A 17,271-nucleotide genomic window follows, 5' to 3' on the forward strand; every position below is an offset into this window, starting at 1 on the left:
CTTCCTAGAACGAATATTTTTACAATATGGCCTGGGGGCCTATTCTCGGTCTGTGTAAATGTAAAATGAAAAATTGTTTCCCCGTTTGCATCACTTTCGATTTGCGTTCCGTACAAAAATGAAAAGAAACGTGAAAATAGTTTCACATGAAAATAATAAAGGGGAATGAAACGAAATCGTGTCCATTTCACGCTCGTGTTACAGTGAAAACAACTGTCAAAATATTTGCATAAGAAAAGTTTCTTTGTTAGTGAAAAAATGGAGAAGAAAGTTCGTTGCAAGCGTATAAGTGCGAGTATAGTTGCGTGGCTACAAAACCGGAAAAGTTTCTAAAAATTTTGATCAAAAAATTGAAGAATTCGATGAAAATTTGGTATATTTTTTTAACTTGCACAAAGTTTAAAAATAGAATTTATGTGGTTTTTGTTGTATAGTGAACTCTACTTTCATGAACAATTAACGAAAAAAAGTGTTGACAAAATATTTAATAAATATAAAAGATAACCCTGTGTATAATTAATATTTATGATTCATATTTCTCACCAAAGAAAAAGAGCTTATTTGAAGTATTTTTATTTCAAGCTAAACTATTGTGGTACAATTGAATTACCTTTAAACAACAGTTTTAAACAAATGTGGCGTTTGAAGAAACGCTTTTGCTAAACATGAATGGAAAAAAGTAAATGAATCTGAAAAAATGTTGTAATTGAATGTTATTGGTATAGGCATCTTCCACAGTTTGCAAATGTTGCCTTTGTGCACTGTTCAAAATATGACGACTTGAAATATTAGGGAGGGAACTAACATGTACTTCAGGTTACTTAAAATCCTCTAAGTAAACCTCATTGCTGGTGGTCATATCAAAGGGATTTTGTCCATCGCGAAGTTACAGTCTGAACACTCTTAACCAATTCCTATAAATATTAATTTATTTTCAAACTAGGATTATATTTACTAAAATTCATTATAGTACCTTTGATCATCACGAACTCTTTTGCTTAGCTTGACTTTGTTTTGAAATTTGAATAACACACTTGCAAAAGTTTCATGGCTACAGAATCACAAAATAGTCGGCAGAGTCGACAGAGTGGAAAGTGCCTGTGGAGGCAAAAATGAAAACTTTTTTTCACTTCACGTTTGCACAGAACGAGAATTGACTCTCTGGTCAGCAGATTTCATTTATCTTAATTTTCTGAATGAAGCCAAAGGTCCTATGGGGATGACTTCGAAAACTACATCAACTCAGATGCGAAATATAAAAAATGTACCCGTTTCTAAGCTAAGAGCGTATCGAAAATGCTCCGCTTTATTGATTTCAAATGGCGTATAACTTTTATAACACATACACATGCGCACATATGTGAGTACATGCTCAACATTTCCAGATATTGTATTTGTATGTCGATTAACATTTGTAGAATCCGGATACAGCCTCCAACTTATAATCTCACTAACATAAAATGGCTTCGACAGATGTACTTCAGAAAGCAGGCAAACAAGTGCGTTTCTATTAGTAGATTATCTGGTATTGAAGGCATGTGTGTTCGACTTGCGACTGCTACGAGTGCTATAAATTGGATTTGCGTCAGCAAAACCGTCACGACTTTCTATTATTAATACGAGAAAATGTATTAGCACCGTTGGGACCTTCACTTTTTACACTACTTTATTTATTTTTCATATTGTTGTTGTTTTGGTCTTTTTTTTTAAGTTGTTGTAGTTGAAACTGGATATCTAGTAGCTTTGTATGTATCACAACAGCACAAATTCCATAGTGCGCGCATGCGTACTTGCATCATTGCGCATCACAGATAGCCGAAAGTGCGAGCATGCGAATGCTAATGCGCGTGCTTTGTATGCATTTCGCAACAATGCTGATGCGCTAAAGCATTCATGGACAGAACAGATTGGCAAATATTGACAAACGACAAATAAAACACATTGAAAACCACTCACGAGTGTCCGGCACAGCTTCATCAGCATCACCAGCATCATCATTGACGACGACTTCATCTCCATACAATATTGGCTTGGAGTGGTCGCAATGAGCCGCTAACCGCAGTCGTAGTTCTGGCTTCAGTGAACGTAAGCACTAACCATTAATACCGCTAACCACCACTCGACGACACGGCGGGGTCAAGTTGCGATCGCGCGTTCACGTCAATTGCTGAGTGCCCTGCACTAAACCCCACCTCTGCGCCTCCTTCAAATTCTCTGCATATTTGAGTATATTTTTTTCGTGCTTGGCAAACGCGGAGCTGTCATTGGTCTGTGTTTTTCTTTTTCTAATTTATTTGTATTTGCGAGTGCAGCAGCTGCTAATTGAAATAGTGTCGCACGTTATGTACACACCGTCGATCAAATACTCAACAAGTAGACGGCTAAGACAGATCTGCTACGTGCAGAACTCGATCGACATTAGCCCAGGCATCAGTGAATGCGAAAATTATATTACATGTAACTGATTGTTTGTATTCTAACTGCACTTCGTCAATTGTGAAATAAATAGTGATATATGTGTATAGGTGTATGTATGTATATAAAACCTGGTACTTAAGAAAGCTCAGGATAGTACCTCAAGAAACTGTTTACAGTCTCAAAGTTGACCCAGTGATGAAAAGTTAGGATGGTCAGAAAAATATTTGGTGCTTAAATGCGTGCATAAAAATACTTACATATAAAAATATTATACATATGTACATGAATGAATGTATATAAATTTAAATTAGTTTGGGGAAAAAGAAATCCATTATTTTCTCAAAAGATGGCTGAAGTGATCGATACCTCTTTTACGAGATTCTTTATCAATCAAACAATTGAGGGGACCCGGTGGTCTGGAAATTTAATTTCGAAAATGTAGTGTCTTAAGAATACACTTTTAAAAATTTCATGCAGAAATTCCCAATATTATAGGTAGAAGGCGGTCCGTGCGCTCCAGTACCTCAAACTTTAAATTCATTTATCTCAAAACGACTTTTTCCGACCTGTAGTGCGATTCAGTAACTCTTATCGATTCGACAATTGTTTGTTTTGTCGACAGTATATGTCGATTGCATTGTCGATTGTGCTATTCACCAACTTATGTTAACTAACACTGAACAGCTGTTTTCTTCTATTTATTCAAACTGCTAGAGAGTGGCATCTTTGCCAAATTAAATGTCAAAATGAGCGACCAACACAAAGAAAAATAACAAAGAAACATACTATGCAAGCTGTTAGATTCAATTTTAAGTGTTTTTTACCAATTATATTTGCAATAAAATAACTGTTTATTTGAATTTATTGTTTTATTAATACTTTTTGTATATTGCTTTAGGATGACATCGACAGCTACTAAAAGAAGCCGTGCCACACCCGAGCAGCAACTTCCTAATGGAAGTCCCGGGTCTAGAAGGATCTAGGTTCCACAGCCTCCATGGTAAGTTCGAATGCGACAAAAAGTGGAGCGAGCTAGCAACAAAGTTAAATAGTCTGGGTGGAGCAGTGAAGACAGTCAATCAATGGCACACGGTAAGAAAATATTGTCTTATTACTTAAAAGTAGAGAGATGTTAATCATTTCCCTAAAAAGGTATGGCGGGACTTAAAAAGCCGCACCAGCATCAAAGCACGAAATCGGCGAAGGCAACAAGCTTTAACTGGAAACAGGCCTATCAGTGAGGAGCCCCTAACGGAATTCGAGACGCGGGTGTCTGCTCTTATAGGGGAAGAATATATGAATCGTGCCGTGCTCCCGGAAATTTGGCATTTACGTTTAAAATTTTAAGAGTAGGATCACATATCTGTAAAACATTAAAAGGGAATCTTGATTCTTGAATACTTTACAAATTATGTTGTTACCATTTGTACATTAAGCGAATGGTAGCCGTGGTGGTTGACATACGCTTCTTCATGACGTTTCGGGGGCAAAATTGACACGTGCGTGCAATCGATAGCTCCAATGGTACCTCCCACAAACGGGGAGGTTCTGAAGCAGAAATTTCTTTTGCCGCTTGCAGCTCCACTTGGGTCATGGGAAATCTCACATGGAGCTGTTGATTGCAGCTGTTACCCGATCAATGATACAGCTAGCGGAGGACTGGCTCATAGATTTTCCCCATTGCTCACCTACGGGTCGTTGTTAACACCCGGTTGCAAAAAATCGCAGTGCAGCTAGAAACTAGTTGTATAAGGCAGAATTTAGAACTAAATTAGCTTGAATGAAACCAAATTTACCTGTTTTTCAGTCGAAATCGCTGTTATTCTGGAACCTCTAAGATGGCTGTCAAGCTGCGAAACTACGTCCTCAGTCAAGTCTGGAGTTAAACGGAATAACTTCTGGAACTCCCCTGCATCCAAATGGAAAGGATTGTCCACATGCCGGAGCAAACTTCGATCAACTATTTGAGGGCTCACTTCCTCCTCTCCAAAAAAAAAAACTATTCAATTGAATCGCTTGAAATTTTAATATGTTGTTTAAAACATTAATGGATATCGTCCGTGCTAGAATTATATTATTATTTTATTTATTATTATTTATTATTTTTGATTAAAAAACTGAAAAACCCCCGATTTCTAGAGTGTCGAATTTAAAGCAACGTAATTTTATCAAATTTTTTTATTTTTTATTCTAGTACGGGACATTGCTACGGTCATACTGATTAATTTTTTGGATTTGTGTTTCAGATAAATAAAAAAGCCAAAATGGACAACACCATCCAGGTCCAATTTTACGGGAGAGTCAACTTCAGCGTCATTTGTAAGATTATTAAAATTAAAAAAAAAGTTTCATCATTTTTGTATGCAAAAGAAGTTAAATAAAATGCCCAAAAAATTTGGATATCTTTTTTCATTTTTTTATTGTAAAAAAACTTCTTGAAAACACCCTACATTTTCGAGCTCTAGAAAACCTGGCCGCCTTAAAATTTTGATCGCTGTCAAGGTAACATTTCACGCTAAAAAAATCGTTTGCTGTTTTTTGTTTGTTACATTCAGTTGTGAGTTACAGGGTGTTAGCAATGGAAGTCAAAAAGGGGAAAATTCGGGATATTTTAAAATTTTTCTTTGATAAAGGTGAAAATGCAAGCCAAGTCGTTGAAATTTTGAGTGGTGTTTATTAGACCGGGTCGATTTGTGGGGAGACAAAAAAATCACCCATTGCTCTGTGAAAATCATATTCTAGGGATCAAAATAAGAAACTTTGCCGAAGGAACCATACCTCTAAAACGAATTCTGATGTCCCCCAATTTGGGTCGAACTTTTTAGTTTCTTTTCTCATGTACTCGTAAAGGCCAAAAATGGTGATATTTTGAAATGATTGTATGGGGAACAAAAATAATGGATTTTGTAAAGTGGTATTTATTTTATTATAAAATATAATTTAATTTATTATAAAATATAACTCTTGTATTTTTAACCGTAATAAAATCTTCGGTAAACAAATACGTTTAGTAAGCTAAGCTGCGCGAGCGAGAGTAGCCAACGCTGTCCACACTACAAAGATAGTCATTGGCAAGCACCAAAGCTCTGCTCACCGCCGATTACCAAACGGAATGTCCTTCCCAAAAGCGCACAGGCTTTTTATAGGCAAGAGCAATCCTATTAGAAAATTCAAATTTACAATTTGAAAAAATACAGCTACATACATATGTAGTAGTCATTACAATTTTTGGGCATTGCCATATATGTAAGAAAACTTTAAATTAAATCTTAACAAGTAGAAGATATTACCATATATGTAGAAATACATTAATACTTATAAAATATAAGTATTCTACAATATCGTTTTTCCTCCAATTAATATAAAGGGTGCTAGAATACAAGATTGCGCCTTCCACCAACACCAACAAATGAAAAGAAGAGAAAGAATAATGGAAAGTAAATGGAAATAATACATCGTGCACACAAAGATTTGTTTATTTTCTGCACTGACGTCACTCAATTAACAAATTCGCCAAAAAAAAAGTAGCGGCTTATCTCCTTGTGGATTTATGTTTTAACAAAGTAATGATATATTTTCAGAGTTTGAGTGCAACTACTCTGGGCTTAAACGTATCAAACTTAAGAGCAACCTGCGAAATGGAGAACGAGCATAAATGATAACTCCTGCCTTAAGACAATTTGAAAGCAATTGATATTAGATTCTTACGTTAGAGATTTGTTAGTCAAGAGAGGTATTGCAAAATGCTCAACCCTGGTCAAGACTTAGACAAAATAAGCTAATTTAATTTTGGCATGCTGAGGAACGTATGGAAATCGGGCCCGATCTCACGCAAAACAAAGCTGCGTATCTTTAAGTCCAATGTTAAATCAGTGATATTCTCTGGATGTGAAACATGGAAAGGTTTTTCACCGATTTTGAATAAAATTCATCAAAACATCTCATCTAAAATTAATTGCTTCGTTCACTTGTAAAATATATGGCAACTTGTCAAAGAGAACAGTCGAATATAAAGAGATAAAGAAGCAAAAAAAGTTCGTGCAAAGTCAGAGAGATGGCACGAATCGAGGTACTGGCGCATATCGAGGTTATGTGTAGTGTGTAGTATCTCTTGGAACAACACGCACCAATGCTGATATTACAATTAACATACAACTTAATGTAAAATTTATTAAGTATTTTTCTTCACTTCAACTGGTGTTTCAAAAGAGTTAATGGATTATAACGAATTTTAAGGGGTCAGTGAGTGACAGGTAAAGGTTTTAACAAATATTTGCCCTAGCCGAATGGGTTGTATGGTTGGAAACCCTGGCCACGAAACACCAATTGATAGAAAAAAAGTTTTTCTGAAGCGGTTGCTTCTCGGGGGGCATTGGCAAACCGTGTATTTCTGCTTTGAAAAAGCTCCTCATAAAAATCCATCTACCATTCAGAGGCGGCGTAAAAGTGTAGGTTCCTCCATTTGTAGAAAAACTTCACAAATTGGAGGAGGAGCTCGGCCAAACTCCTAACAGAAGTGTACCCACGAATTACTTTTTTATTTTTATTTTAATTTTAGAATATCACGGCAATGACAATTTCCGAGATGTTATTGATTATAAAGGTGGTTAAATTTCAAGGGCCAATGTTGAATGCGAACCACACCTACACATCAACGTCACCGTTGGACTTCTTTCTTTGGGGTTATTTGAAAGAAAAGGTGTACGTCGATAAGCCAGCAACAATTCAAGAGCTAAAGGATGAGATAATTCGGCACATTAACGGCATAGAACCTCAATTATGTCTCAGCGTCATCGAAAATTTGGACCATCGGATGGAGGTGTGCCGCCAAGGCCATTTTGCCGATATTTTGTTCCATACGTAATTGAACCATACCAATATTGTCATAATAAAGAGAAATTACAATAATTTCCTAAAAAAATTGTATTTTATTGAAGCTTAACCACCCTTTATAAACGAATGCTTATTTTTCAGACTTGGAAAAATCCTATTACACCAAAAGGATCAACAAACTTGGAAGAGGTGTTTAGTAGTTTTTATTTTTGCATGGACTTTTCAAACGACCATCGCGCAATGACAAACTAATATGGCTGCTTTAACCGTGACTGACAATCTTTAAGTTTCTAAGTCTTGGCTGATAGATCTCTTACGTAAATTGAGAGCTAAATTAAGAGAATCACAGCCTAAAATAGAAAAATATTATACTTAAAGGTTATTAAAACATATTTTTGTTTCTTAAAAAATAAAAATATGGAACCAATAAAAATTTAAGTTATCAGTTGGCAAATATTTGGAAAATGAATTCCTATTTTTTAGTCTCGTATTCCATAATGACTGTGAAGGCTAAACTTTGATTCAAGAACTAGGCTATTTTCCAGCAATATATTCTATCCAATGTAGCTTAACCGCCCATTCACGAAAAGAAATTTCAGTGAAATAGAATATTTTCCTTCGAGAATGACCTGTATTTCGAATCCACAACGAAGGTAAACACAAGTAATCTTACAATCTCGTCTCTGGAATCACTTAAATATTTTGAGTGATGGAACCTCTTTGCGCTTCAGTGCTTGTCTTTTTATATACTGTATCTGTGTCAAATATGATTGACATACAACGCCATTTGCAAAAATTGTAAATCTTCCGCTGGGGTGATTATTTTGTGCCACCTTGTACATTAGATAAAAAAGGTTTTGTTAATTTGGATACTGGGTTTAGTATTTACCAGATGCGCTTGGCTCGTTGAAATGGAACCCTTTTTAATACCCAGAGTAGCAGTTGTGTCAATTTTGATTGAACTACCTGAAATATATTCAGAAAATTCAAAATAAAAGTGATATTAACGTCAAATATTCAGGGATAATAATGAAACTGTCCTCATGGTGCAAAATCCACGAGTTGCTTTTCCCACAAATTCTCTCTGTTTTGGCGAATCACTTTACGTAAACGTTTCAAATAATAGTCCCTGTTAACTGTCTGAGCTTCTAGCGAAAATTTGTGGTGTACAATTCCGTTTTTCAGCATGAAAACCGTGAGCACCGCTTTATTTTTTGACTGAAAATGACGTGGTTGTTTTTTGTCGTTCTTAGTTTATTCGGAGCTCTCAACTCACTCGCTCTTGATTGAGTTCCGTACTCATAAACCCACGTCTCATCTTCAGTAATGTTGTGTTGGTTGGGTTGGATGAATGTCGGATGTAGCCTTGAAAATTATGTTTTTGGCGATATAAATGCTGCAGTGCTTTGGGGACCAATTTTGCAGCAACTCGGCACAAACCTCAATCATTAACTATTTAAAATGCCCTGTTCGGATCCATAGCCTATATTCAAGTCCTCTGCCAGCTCTTTAATGGTTATTGATTAGTTTGCGATTATTGATTAAATTTTCTTTCACTTTAATAATGTTTTCGTCAGTTTTCCGTGGCTTCAACGGCCACTAGATGGACTCACGATCTCTTTTGAAACGTTCATGACATTCGTAAATGGCTGGTTTCTTTAAAGTATAATTACTGAAACAGTTTCCTAACATTTCTAAGGTTTTCGCACCACTGAATCAATTTTGAACGCGAAATTTAATATAAACTCGATGTTACAAATTCAAATCCATTTTTAAAACAGAAAACGACAAATTTGCCCAAGACAACGCAACTTTTACAAACGTCAAGCAATCGCGTTAGAGTTTTAGTAGGAGTATTTTTCACAAATGTGGCAATTTAACAAAAAACAACGAACTCAAATCAGTTGACTTAAGGGGTTAGGGGTAGTCAGAGGCCCGAAAATATGATGACTTTCAATAATTTTTTTTGCTAGCCAATTGCTTTATTTTACAAAAAAAACATCATGTTTCGACTTGACTTAAGCACAATTTCAAAAAAAAAAATTAATAATTGTAAAAGTTATCGATGTTTATGTGAAGCCCGTTTCTCCAGTGATCATCACAAGTCCTTGGAGATTCATCTAAAATCAATCGCACAAGAGAAATTAGCTTTATTAATAGATAATCTTGTGTCCGATCGAAACTCTTTGTTTTTCAAAATAAACAATACAAATATTTTTCAGATTTTCTAGAAAAAACCGAGAGTTAATTGTTAAAAAAAATCGAAATTTTGAAAAACCAAAACTCTTATATCAGGCACAAGTTTTTTATGATTTTCAAAAACAGTATAAATTTTATTGAAATCCACCAAGCCCGAGCGCTCTTTGTTAATTGTTGAATAACTCGAAAAGTATTTGTCGGATTCACTTCAAATTTTCACAAAATATTTTCAATATATAATATTATACTTTAAAAGAATAACATTATTACTCGAGTTATCGCTCGCTCAACTATGTATGTATGTACTTGGCGAACTCAAGGAAGGGAAATTCCTGCATTTCATTCTGTAGATCAAGTAAAGTTTCAGTCGATTTATCTCGATTCAGTATAAATATGTATGTATTTTTATAGACTAAGAGCCCGCGACGCCCAGACCTTCGTTAAATTATAAAAGTTGGAAATTTTTCTATATACGTCTCCTATACAGGTATAAGCAAACCCAGATTATTAAACCTGGGTCGCGGTGGCTTTGGCAGGTAACAGGTAGTAAAGGTGAGTACAATTGAGTCTCAAATTTGTAATAGTATAAAGCTTAGTTTTTATACATTTCAACTTACAATCATATCAGAAACTGCCTCGCCCATTGGCGGACACTTAGGGCGGTAACAACCCCTCCCCAGACACCCTAACATTCTAATTATTTATAAATCTACTTTCGTCATAGTATAAAATCTAATTTTTATATATGTTATTCAGAGATCTATAAAAATAATGTTTTCACAATCCCCAGACAGTTTCGATGGTTCCCCTATCTTCCCAGACATAATGAAGTCCACTCCAGGCGTGAGCGCGATGAATATATATGTACGTTGGCGCGAGTGAAATAGCGCGATTGGTCTACGGCGATCTTTTTCTGCGCATCAGTTGTCTTATACTCTGTATAATACTCCGTATTGTATATTATTGTAGTGTGAACTATTATACGTACAGCAAGCGTTTAATAATTTATTTGCAAAATTTATTATAAAATAAGTGGTCTAGTTGTGATAAAGTGTTGTCATGGAAACGGAGGAACCGGAAAAAGCAAATTAAGTTGTTTTATTTGTAAGAAAAGTGAGGGGAAATTAATATTGCTTTCTGAAGAGACATTAAAGAAGTGCCGAACTGTTTTGAAAGTCAGAAAAAAACACAACCTTAAATATGCGAATGATATTTTGCCTGATGAATATACAGATGGAGGTTATCACCGGGAATGCCATAAAACATTCACAGGCGTTAATAAACAGTACTACAACATCATCAGAACAAAATTTATATTCTGAATTGATAAAGCTCCAGCCTTCAACCTCCACAGAACAATCTCATTTACCGCCTCAACATACAGAACCTTCAACAATTTCACAATCGACTTTAGCTAGTGAATCAGAGGTCTTACAATCGACAAGTTATCAAAAAACATTGACATTAGTACACCAGATGTTACTGAAGTAAACAATGTAATTGAGGACGTAAATACTCAACCCGAAAATGTTGTCAGTAGTAATGACTCTCCGATTGTTTGTATATTTTGTAATAAACAGAAGAAGAAAGTGCGCTCAAAAATACTTCCACTTCATGCAGCTGAAACAAACCAATTTAAAGGTAGTATTGTTTCTAACATTGAAGGTTTAGAAGAATATAACGAGTTTTCAACTACATTGAATAATTACTCTGCTCCAAAAATATATTATCGTACTGATTGTCGAGTTCATTTTAACAATGATGTGTCGTCTAAAAAAAAATCATCTAGTAAAAGTCATTGGCATTACAATCTAGAATATCACAGACAAGTTTTTGACGAAATTGGCAGCATTATCGAAGAAGATATTATTAAAAAGGGACGATGTTATTTTTTAATAGATTTACATGAACTGTATAAAGAGTCATTGGAAAAAATTTATCAAGATAATTCCGTTGAAATGAACTTCGTTTTGACAGCATCTCGAAGAAAAAATTATGAAAGTATATTCTGAAGATATAAAATTTTTAACTATTCGAAATAAAAAAATTGTCGCACCTAAATATTTACAATCAATAGATGAAACAGTCCTCGACAGCTTACACACAGAAAATATTTTACAGAAGTCCGCATTACTTTTAAGGAAACTAATTCTGAAAATTGAAAAAAATAAATTACCTTCTAAAAATATAACAGCGCAACATTTGATAACAGGAGAAGTCTCTATACCAGAACCCTTATTTGACTTTTATTCAACTCTTCTCGGTGGGTGTAATCAGAAGCGGAAAAAAAGCATAAAGTGTTCTCGTCAAGTGCGTTCTTATTGTCAAGACATTATTTTTGGAGTCCATAATGGCCAGGTGAAAACATCAAAGCACATCATGCTGGGAATGACTTTGAAGAGTATAACAAGCAGCAGAAAAGTTATTGATATCATCAACCGATACGGGCATTGTATAAGTTATCAAGGCATTGAAGAACTCGAAACAGAAGTTACATATACTTCAATGGAAAAGTCCTCATTATGTCCCGAAAAGATTCAAAAGAACCCTAATCTTTTTGCTGGTCTGGCATATGACAATTTCGATCGTTTTGTGGAAACTACTAATGGAAAGGACACTCTTCACGACACAGTAGGAATTATTTATCAGAACGTCGAGTTACATACAACTGAAGAGTCTGATGAATCCGAAGCTCCAGCTCCTAATAGTACAAGTGAAGAATCTAATGACTCCGAAGCTCCAGCTCCTAATAATAAAACCAATTCGCCAAAAAAACGAAAGAGACGAAGAAGAACTTTTGAAGAAATAGTCATTGAAGAAGCTCCTTATACAAAAAAACCAAAAATGACGACTGAGTTGCGATCAACAGTTGGTGATATTGAATCTGTTAAATCTATCCACTTCCAAAAATACGTAGAATTAGACAATATCTGGATGATGAGTCATGCTCTTGAATTACCTGATATACCTATGTGGGTTGGCTTCAATAGTCGGATTGATAATGGTGATAGTTCGCAGCAAGTTATTTCTTATTTGACTCCAATAAATGCGTCACCAACCAGTACATCTATAGTTTTGGAAACGATGGTTCAAAGTAAAAAAATAGCTGAAGAGTTACAGCAACCTTACATACAAGCTACATACGATCTTGCGATAGCCAAAGTTGCTCTTCAATTACAGGCTACGGAAAAACCTCGATTTGATAATTTATTTATCCATTTAGGTCCGTTCCACATTATGATGGCTTACTTCAAGGCTGGAAAAATCATTTGTGACTGTGGATTAAGCAATGTTATGGTTGAGAGCAATTTATTGGCAAGTGGTTCAGTGAATGGATTTATAGATGGAAAACATTTTAACCGCTGCAAACGGTTGCACCCTATGGTTTCACTAGGGCTAGAAATTCTCCATTTCAAATCGTTCCTAGAAAATGATAAAATTACTTTAACAGATGATATGACTGACGAAATAAAACGACTACAATCCTGTAAAATATCATCTTTATATCTATGGATTACAATGTTGATATATCTAAGATTTTATCCTACCCAATTACGTCGGTACCATTGTCAATGTGCCACTTAGATGGCGCAATTTGTAAAACGGATAAAGCCGCTCTGATGAAGTGCTTGGAGAAGGAGGTACAACATGATTCTCCACGTCATATTAATGTTTTAATTATTGATGGTTTCTTTCTATTGCATACAATGAAAAATGTCCCGAAACTATTTGGAGGAATTTCAACGCAACTGTTGAAAATGGTTACACAATTAAAGGCGTTGAGAGTTGATGTAATTTTTGACCAATACTTTACACCCTCAATCAAAGATTATTAGCATTCTCAACGGTCTTAATCAGCACAATTAGACTACATTATAACTTCACCTGACCAAAAAGTACCAAGTAATTTTACAAAGGAGTTAAAAAATTTCAACTTTAAAGAAGCTCTTGTAAACTTTTTTATTTTACATTGGGCTACTGATGAAATGGCACCATTTATTGGTAACACTTTAATTCACATAAACTTTAGAAAATGTCATTCTTTCATTGTTAATGATTCCCGGAAAGTTTTATCAGGTATTAATGAAGAATTGTCATGCCCGGAACATGAGGAAGCTGATACCAAAATTATATTTCATATCTGTAATTACAACTTTGAAGCAAATATAGTAATTCGAACTGTTGACACTGATATTGCCGCTATAATGCTTGCTCATTTACATCGCTTAAAAAATGACTCGACCATTTGGATGCTGACGGGTACTGGAAACAATGTGAGGTACGTGAATCTAACAAAGATACACGCCCAGTTAGGAGAATCCATTTGCCGAAGCTTGCCTGGTTTCCACGCAATAACAGGGTGCGATTACAATCCGGCATTATTTAGAAAGGGAAAACTAAGACCTTACAAACTATTAAAAAAAAACGATGAATTCCAAAAAGCTTTTATAAAGTTCGGCGAAAATAAGTTAATAGAGGACAGCAGTGAACAGAAGAACATTTTCAATAGTATTCAGAAATATATATGCAGTGTATATAATGTTCGGAATGCAATTGATGTCAATTCTGCTCGAGTTCAGATGTTTATAGACTCATACAAAGTTTCCGACATTAATGAGGCTTTCAATCGAAAAAAATTGAGAAACTTTGATGCTAGCAGTTTACCACCTTGTGAACATGAGCTACTACAGCATTTTTTACGAGCTAATTATATTTGTACGATTTGGAACAATGCTCACTTAAGAAAACCTACTTCACATAAACCTGAAAATAATGGCTGGGTACTGGAAAATGATCAATACCATTTTAAATGGTTTGAAGGAGATCAGCTACCTACTTATGTCAGTGATTCTCTACAAACTTTGTCAGGTATGTTATAATGTTCACTGTTTATTATTTAAGAAATTATCAACCATTCATAATTATTCTAACTTGCTTTAATTATTACAGAAGCTGATGAAGACGATGACATTCATGAGGACAAATCCGCAGAATGGAGTAGCGGTGATGAAGATAATCGAGATACCGACGAGGACGATGAAGTTGATTAAATATTTTTTTTGATTTAATAATAATGTTTGACACATTATATTTTTACTTTGTATTGTAATGGCTATAATTATAAATATAATTGAAATCTTTTTCGATTAGTTCAATTACGATCTAAATTATTCTCTCTCCTTACAGTAAAACTAACATGCATACAAATTTATCTTCTTAACTTTAAACTTCTAGAATTTTACCATCAGCTGCCGATTTTTCGTATTTTTTTCTGCACAATACTAGAAAAAATTTTCGATTGATATTTACAACTTTCGTAGATCTCCACTTGACTCAATAAAAATCGCATTATTGTATTGTTGATTTAATAATTTGTTAATATGAAAATTTTTCTGCGTTCTCCTTTAAAAATTTACTTTTTTTATCTGTTATAAATGTATATAATGAATTTTCTTGATAAATTTAGAGAACAGATCGCACTATTTCACTCGCGCCAACGTACATATATATTCATCGCGCTCACGCCTGGAGTGGACTTCATTATGTCTGGGAAGATAGGGGAACCATCGAAACTGTCTGGGGATTGTGAAAACATTATTTTTATAGATCTCTGAATAACATATATAAAAATTAGATTTTATACTATGACGAAAGTAGATTTATAAATAATTAGAATGTTAGGGTGTCTGGGGAGGGGTTGTTACCGCCCTAAGTGTCCGCCAATGGGCGAGGCAGTTTCTGATATGATTGTAAGTTGAAATGTATAAAAACTAAGCTTTATACTATTACAAATTTGAGACTCAATTGTACTCACCTTTACTACCTGTTACCTGCCAAAGCCACCGCGACCCAGGTTTAATAATCTGGGTTTGCTTATACCTGTATAGGAGACGTATATAGAAAAATTTCCAACTTTTATAATTTAACGAAGGTCTGGGCGTCGCGGGCTCTCACTCTATTAATTGTTTTTATTAAAAAGCTAAACCCTAAACATTTCCTTCGAAAGAAAACCATTTTAAACATTTCATTCATCACAGGCCATACGCAGCAAAAGTAAATGTTTTTATATTTAAATCGCCATCAGCAACCGCAAAGACATTTATACATTCATGTAGGCTCACTGAGCACTAAAAATAAACAACTGTTTGAACTTCGCGTTAAAAATGAAAAGAACAAATTTTTGTATACATACAAAGGCTACAATGAAAACAAAAATATTTACCCCTAACGCAAATTAGCTAAATAAAAACAGCAATAATATACAAACAACTATAAAATGTCTCGATAACAAAATAAAACTACGAATAAAAGTTAATTTTGCAGATTGATGCAATATGTCTTGTATGTACATACTATGTACGATACGTAGCATGAACCTACGCGCCACTAACCAGAGACATAAGCGAGTGCAACTTAAAGTAAGAAAATACAGTATTCGCCAATGTTGGAAGCGGAAAGTTCCCACCAATATATTTGAGAAACAAGCAAATTACAATTTAGAAAAACACAAAAAGTCTGTGGCACCCCAGGGTAATAGCGCTGAGTGAAGGCGCCAACGAGAAGGGTAATATAAAATGAAATAAATAAAATGTAGCGAAATAAAATCGCCGCTACGGGCAATGCGATAAAAACGAATGAGCCAAATTGAAAAACAACTACAGTGAATACAATTTAATAAAATCCGTGCAATTTAAGCATGAAAATGAAATGAACTACATGCGCTATACAAACACATGGTCGTATACACACACGCACACACATACATACATACATATATTCACTAACCTACGAAGGCACGTACGTACTCAATGCCAACTACTCCACGCGTCCACACGCCGTCCAAGTAACACACTTCCAAACACGTACACGCGTCGGAAAAACAATAAAAAGCTCACTCCATATACAGACACAACATTGTTGTGTACACAAAGGATATGCTCGGCGGCGTCGCCATCATCATTGTGCGCCGTCCGTCCTTTGACGCCGCCTCCATGCAGCCGCGCGCTTCGACAACTTCTTCGTTCATATTGCAGAGCACACACCCAACTATATAATTCATGTAATGTGGCGAATAAGTATCTATACCCTGCAGGAATACGCACTTGTTTTGAACTATTTTCTTTCCAGTAACTTCAGAATGTCTGAGTAGGAAGTATAAGATTTTGCGCATAGTTTTAAGGCATCTTTCAAAAAATCGGATCTAGTTCAGCCAGCATTCTAATTTTGGTTCGTTTGGCCGAGATGTTGCAATTTATCGCAATTTGCGTATATGCAAAATGAACGTACAATGTAAAGCTTTCCAGTTCTTTAGCCTTAAATCGTTGGCTGGTGCTTATAGTGCTAATTGACAGAGAAACCCGTAATAGATACGAACGAAAAAACGCATTCAATCTCCGTATGTTCTTCAGAAGTTCGACTGAAATAAAGATGAATTAATTGATTGCAAAGAGTAGCTAAGAATTGAATGAATTGCAGAGAGAGAGAGAGAGAGAACTAAAAGAAGGCAATTTTGTCTTTTTGAAACTTTATGTTTTGATGATTTATGATACTCCTAAGTCGTGTAAACCATACCTAGTGGACCATACATGCGCCCATACAAATAGCGCAAAACAACAAATTAGAGCACACACACTACAAATATGGCAAAATCGCTGGGTGACGGAGACGAAAGGACGACGAGACTTATACTCCTACCAAACATAGATAAATGGTATGGCAGACAGATCGAAGAGGTGAACTTCTATTTTACTCAGCTGCTATCTGAACATGGGTATTTTCACAAATATCCAAACAAAATAGGGAAAACGGAAACCGCTGAAT

The 17,271-nt window shown here is 35.1% G+C and overlaps 1 protein-coding gene across 1 annotated transcript; it reads left to right on the plus strand.

The window, feature by feature from the left end:
- Nucleotides 1-13,401: 13,401 nt before the first annotated feature.
- LOC128859354 (uncharacterized) lies at nucleotides 13,402-14,597 on the plus strand. Its single transcript, XM_054096317.1, has 2 exons — nucleotides 13,402-14,319; nucleotides 14,401-14,597. The coding sequence occupies exons 1-2, from the start codon at nucleotides 13,437-13,439 to the stop codon at nucleotides 14,499-14,501; spliced, it is 984 nt and encodes a 327-aa protein (XP_053952292.1). The 5' UTR covers nucleotides 13,402-13,436; the 3' UTR covers nucleotides 14,502-14,597.
- Nucleotides 14,598-17,271: the final 2,674 nt, after the last annotated feature.

The sequence above is a fragment of the Anastrepha ludens genome, chromosome 2 (genome assembly GCF_028408465.1).
Source record: "Anastrepha ludens isolate Willacy chromosome 2, idAnaLude1.1, whole genome shotgun sequence".
In the NCBI taxonomy this organism is placed as follows: Eukaryota; Metazoa; Arthropoda; class Insecta; order Diptera; family Tephritidae; genus Anastrepha; species Anastrepha ludens.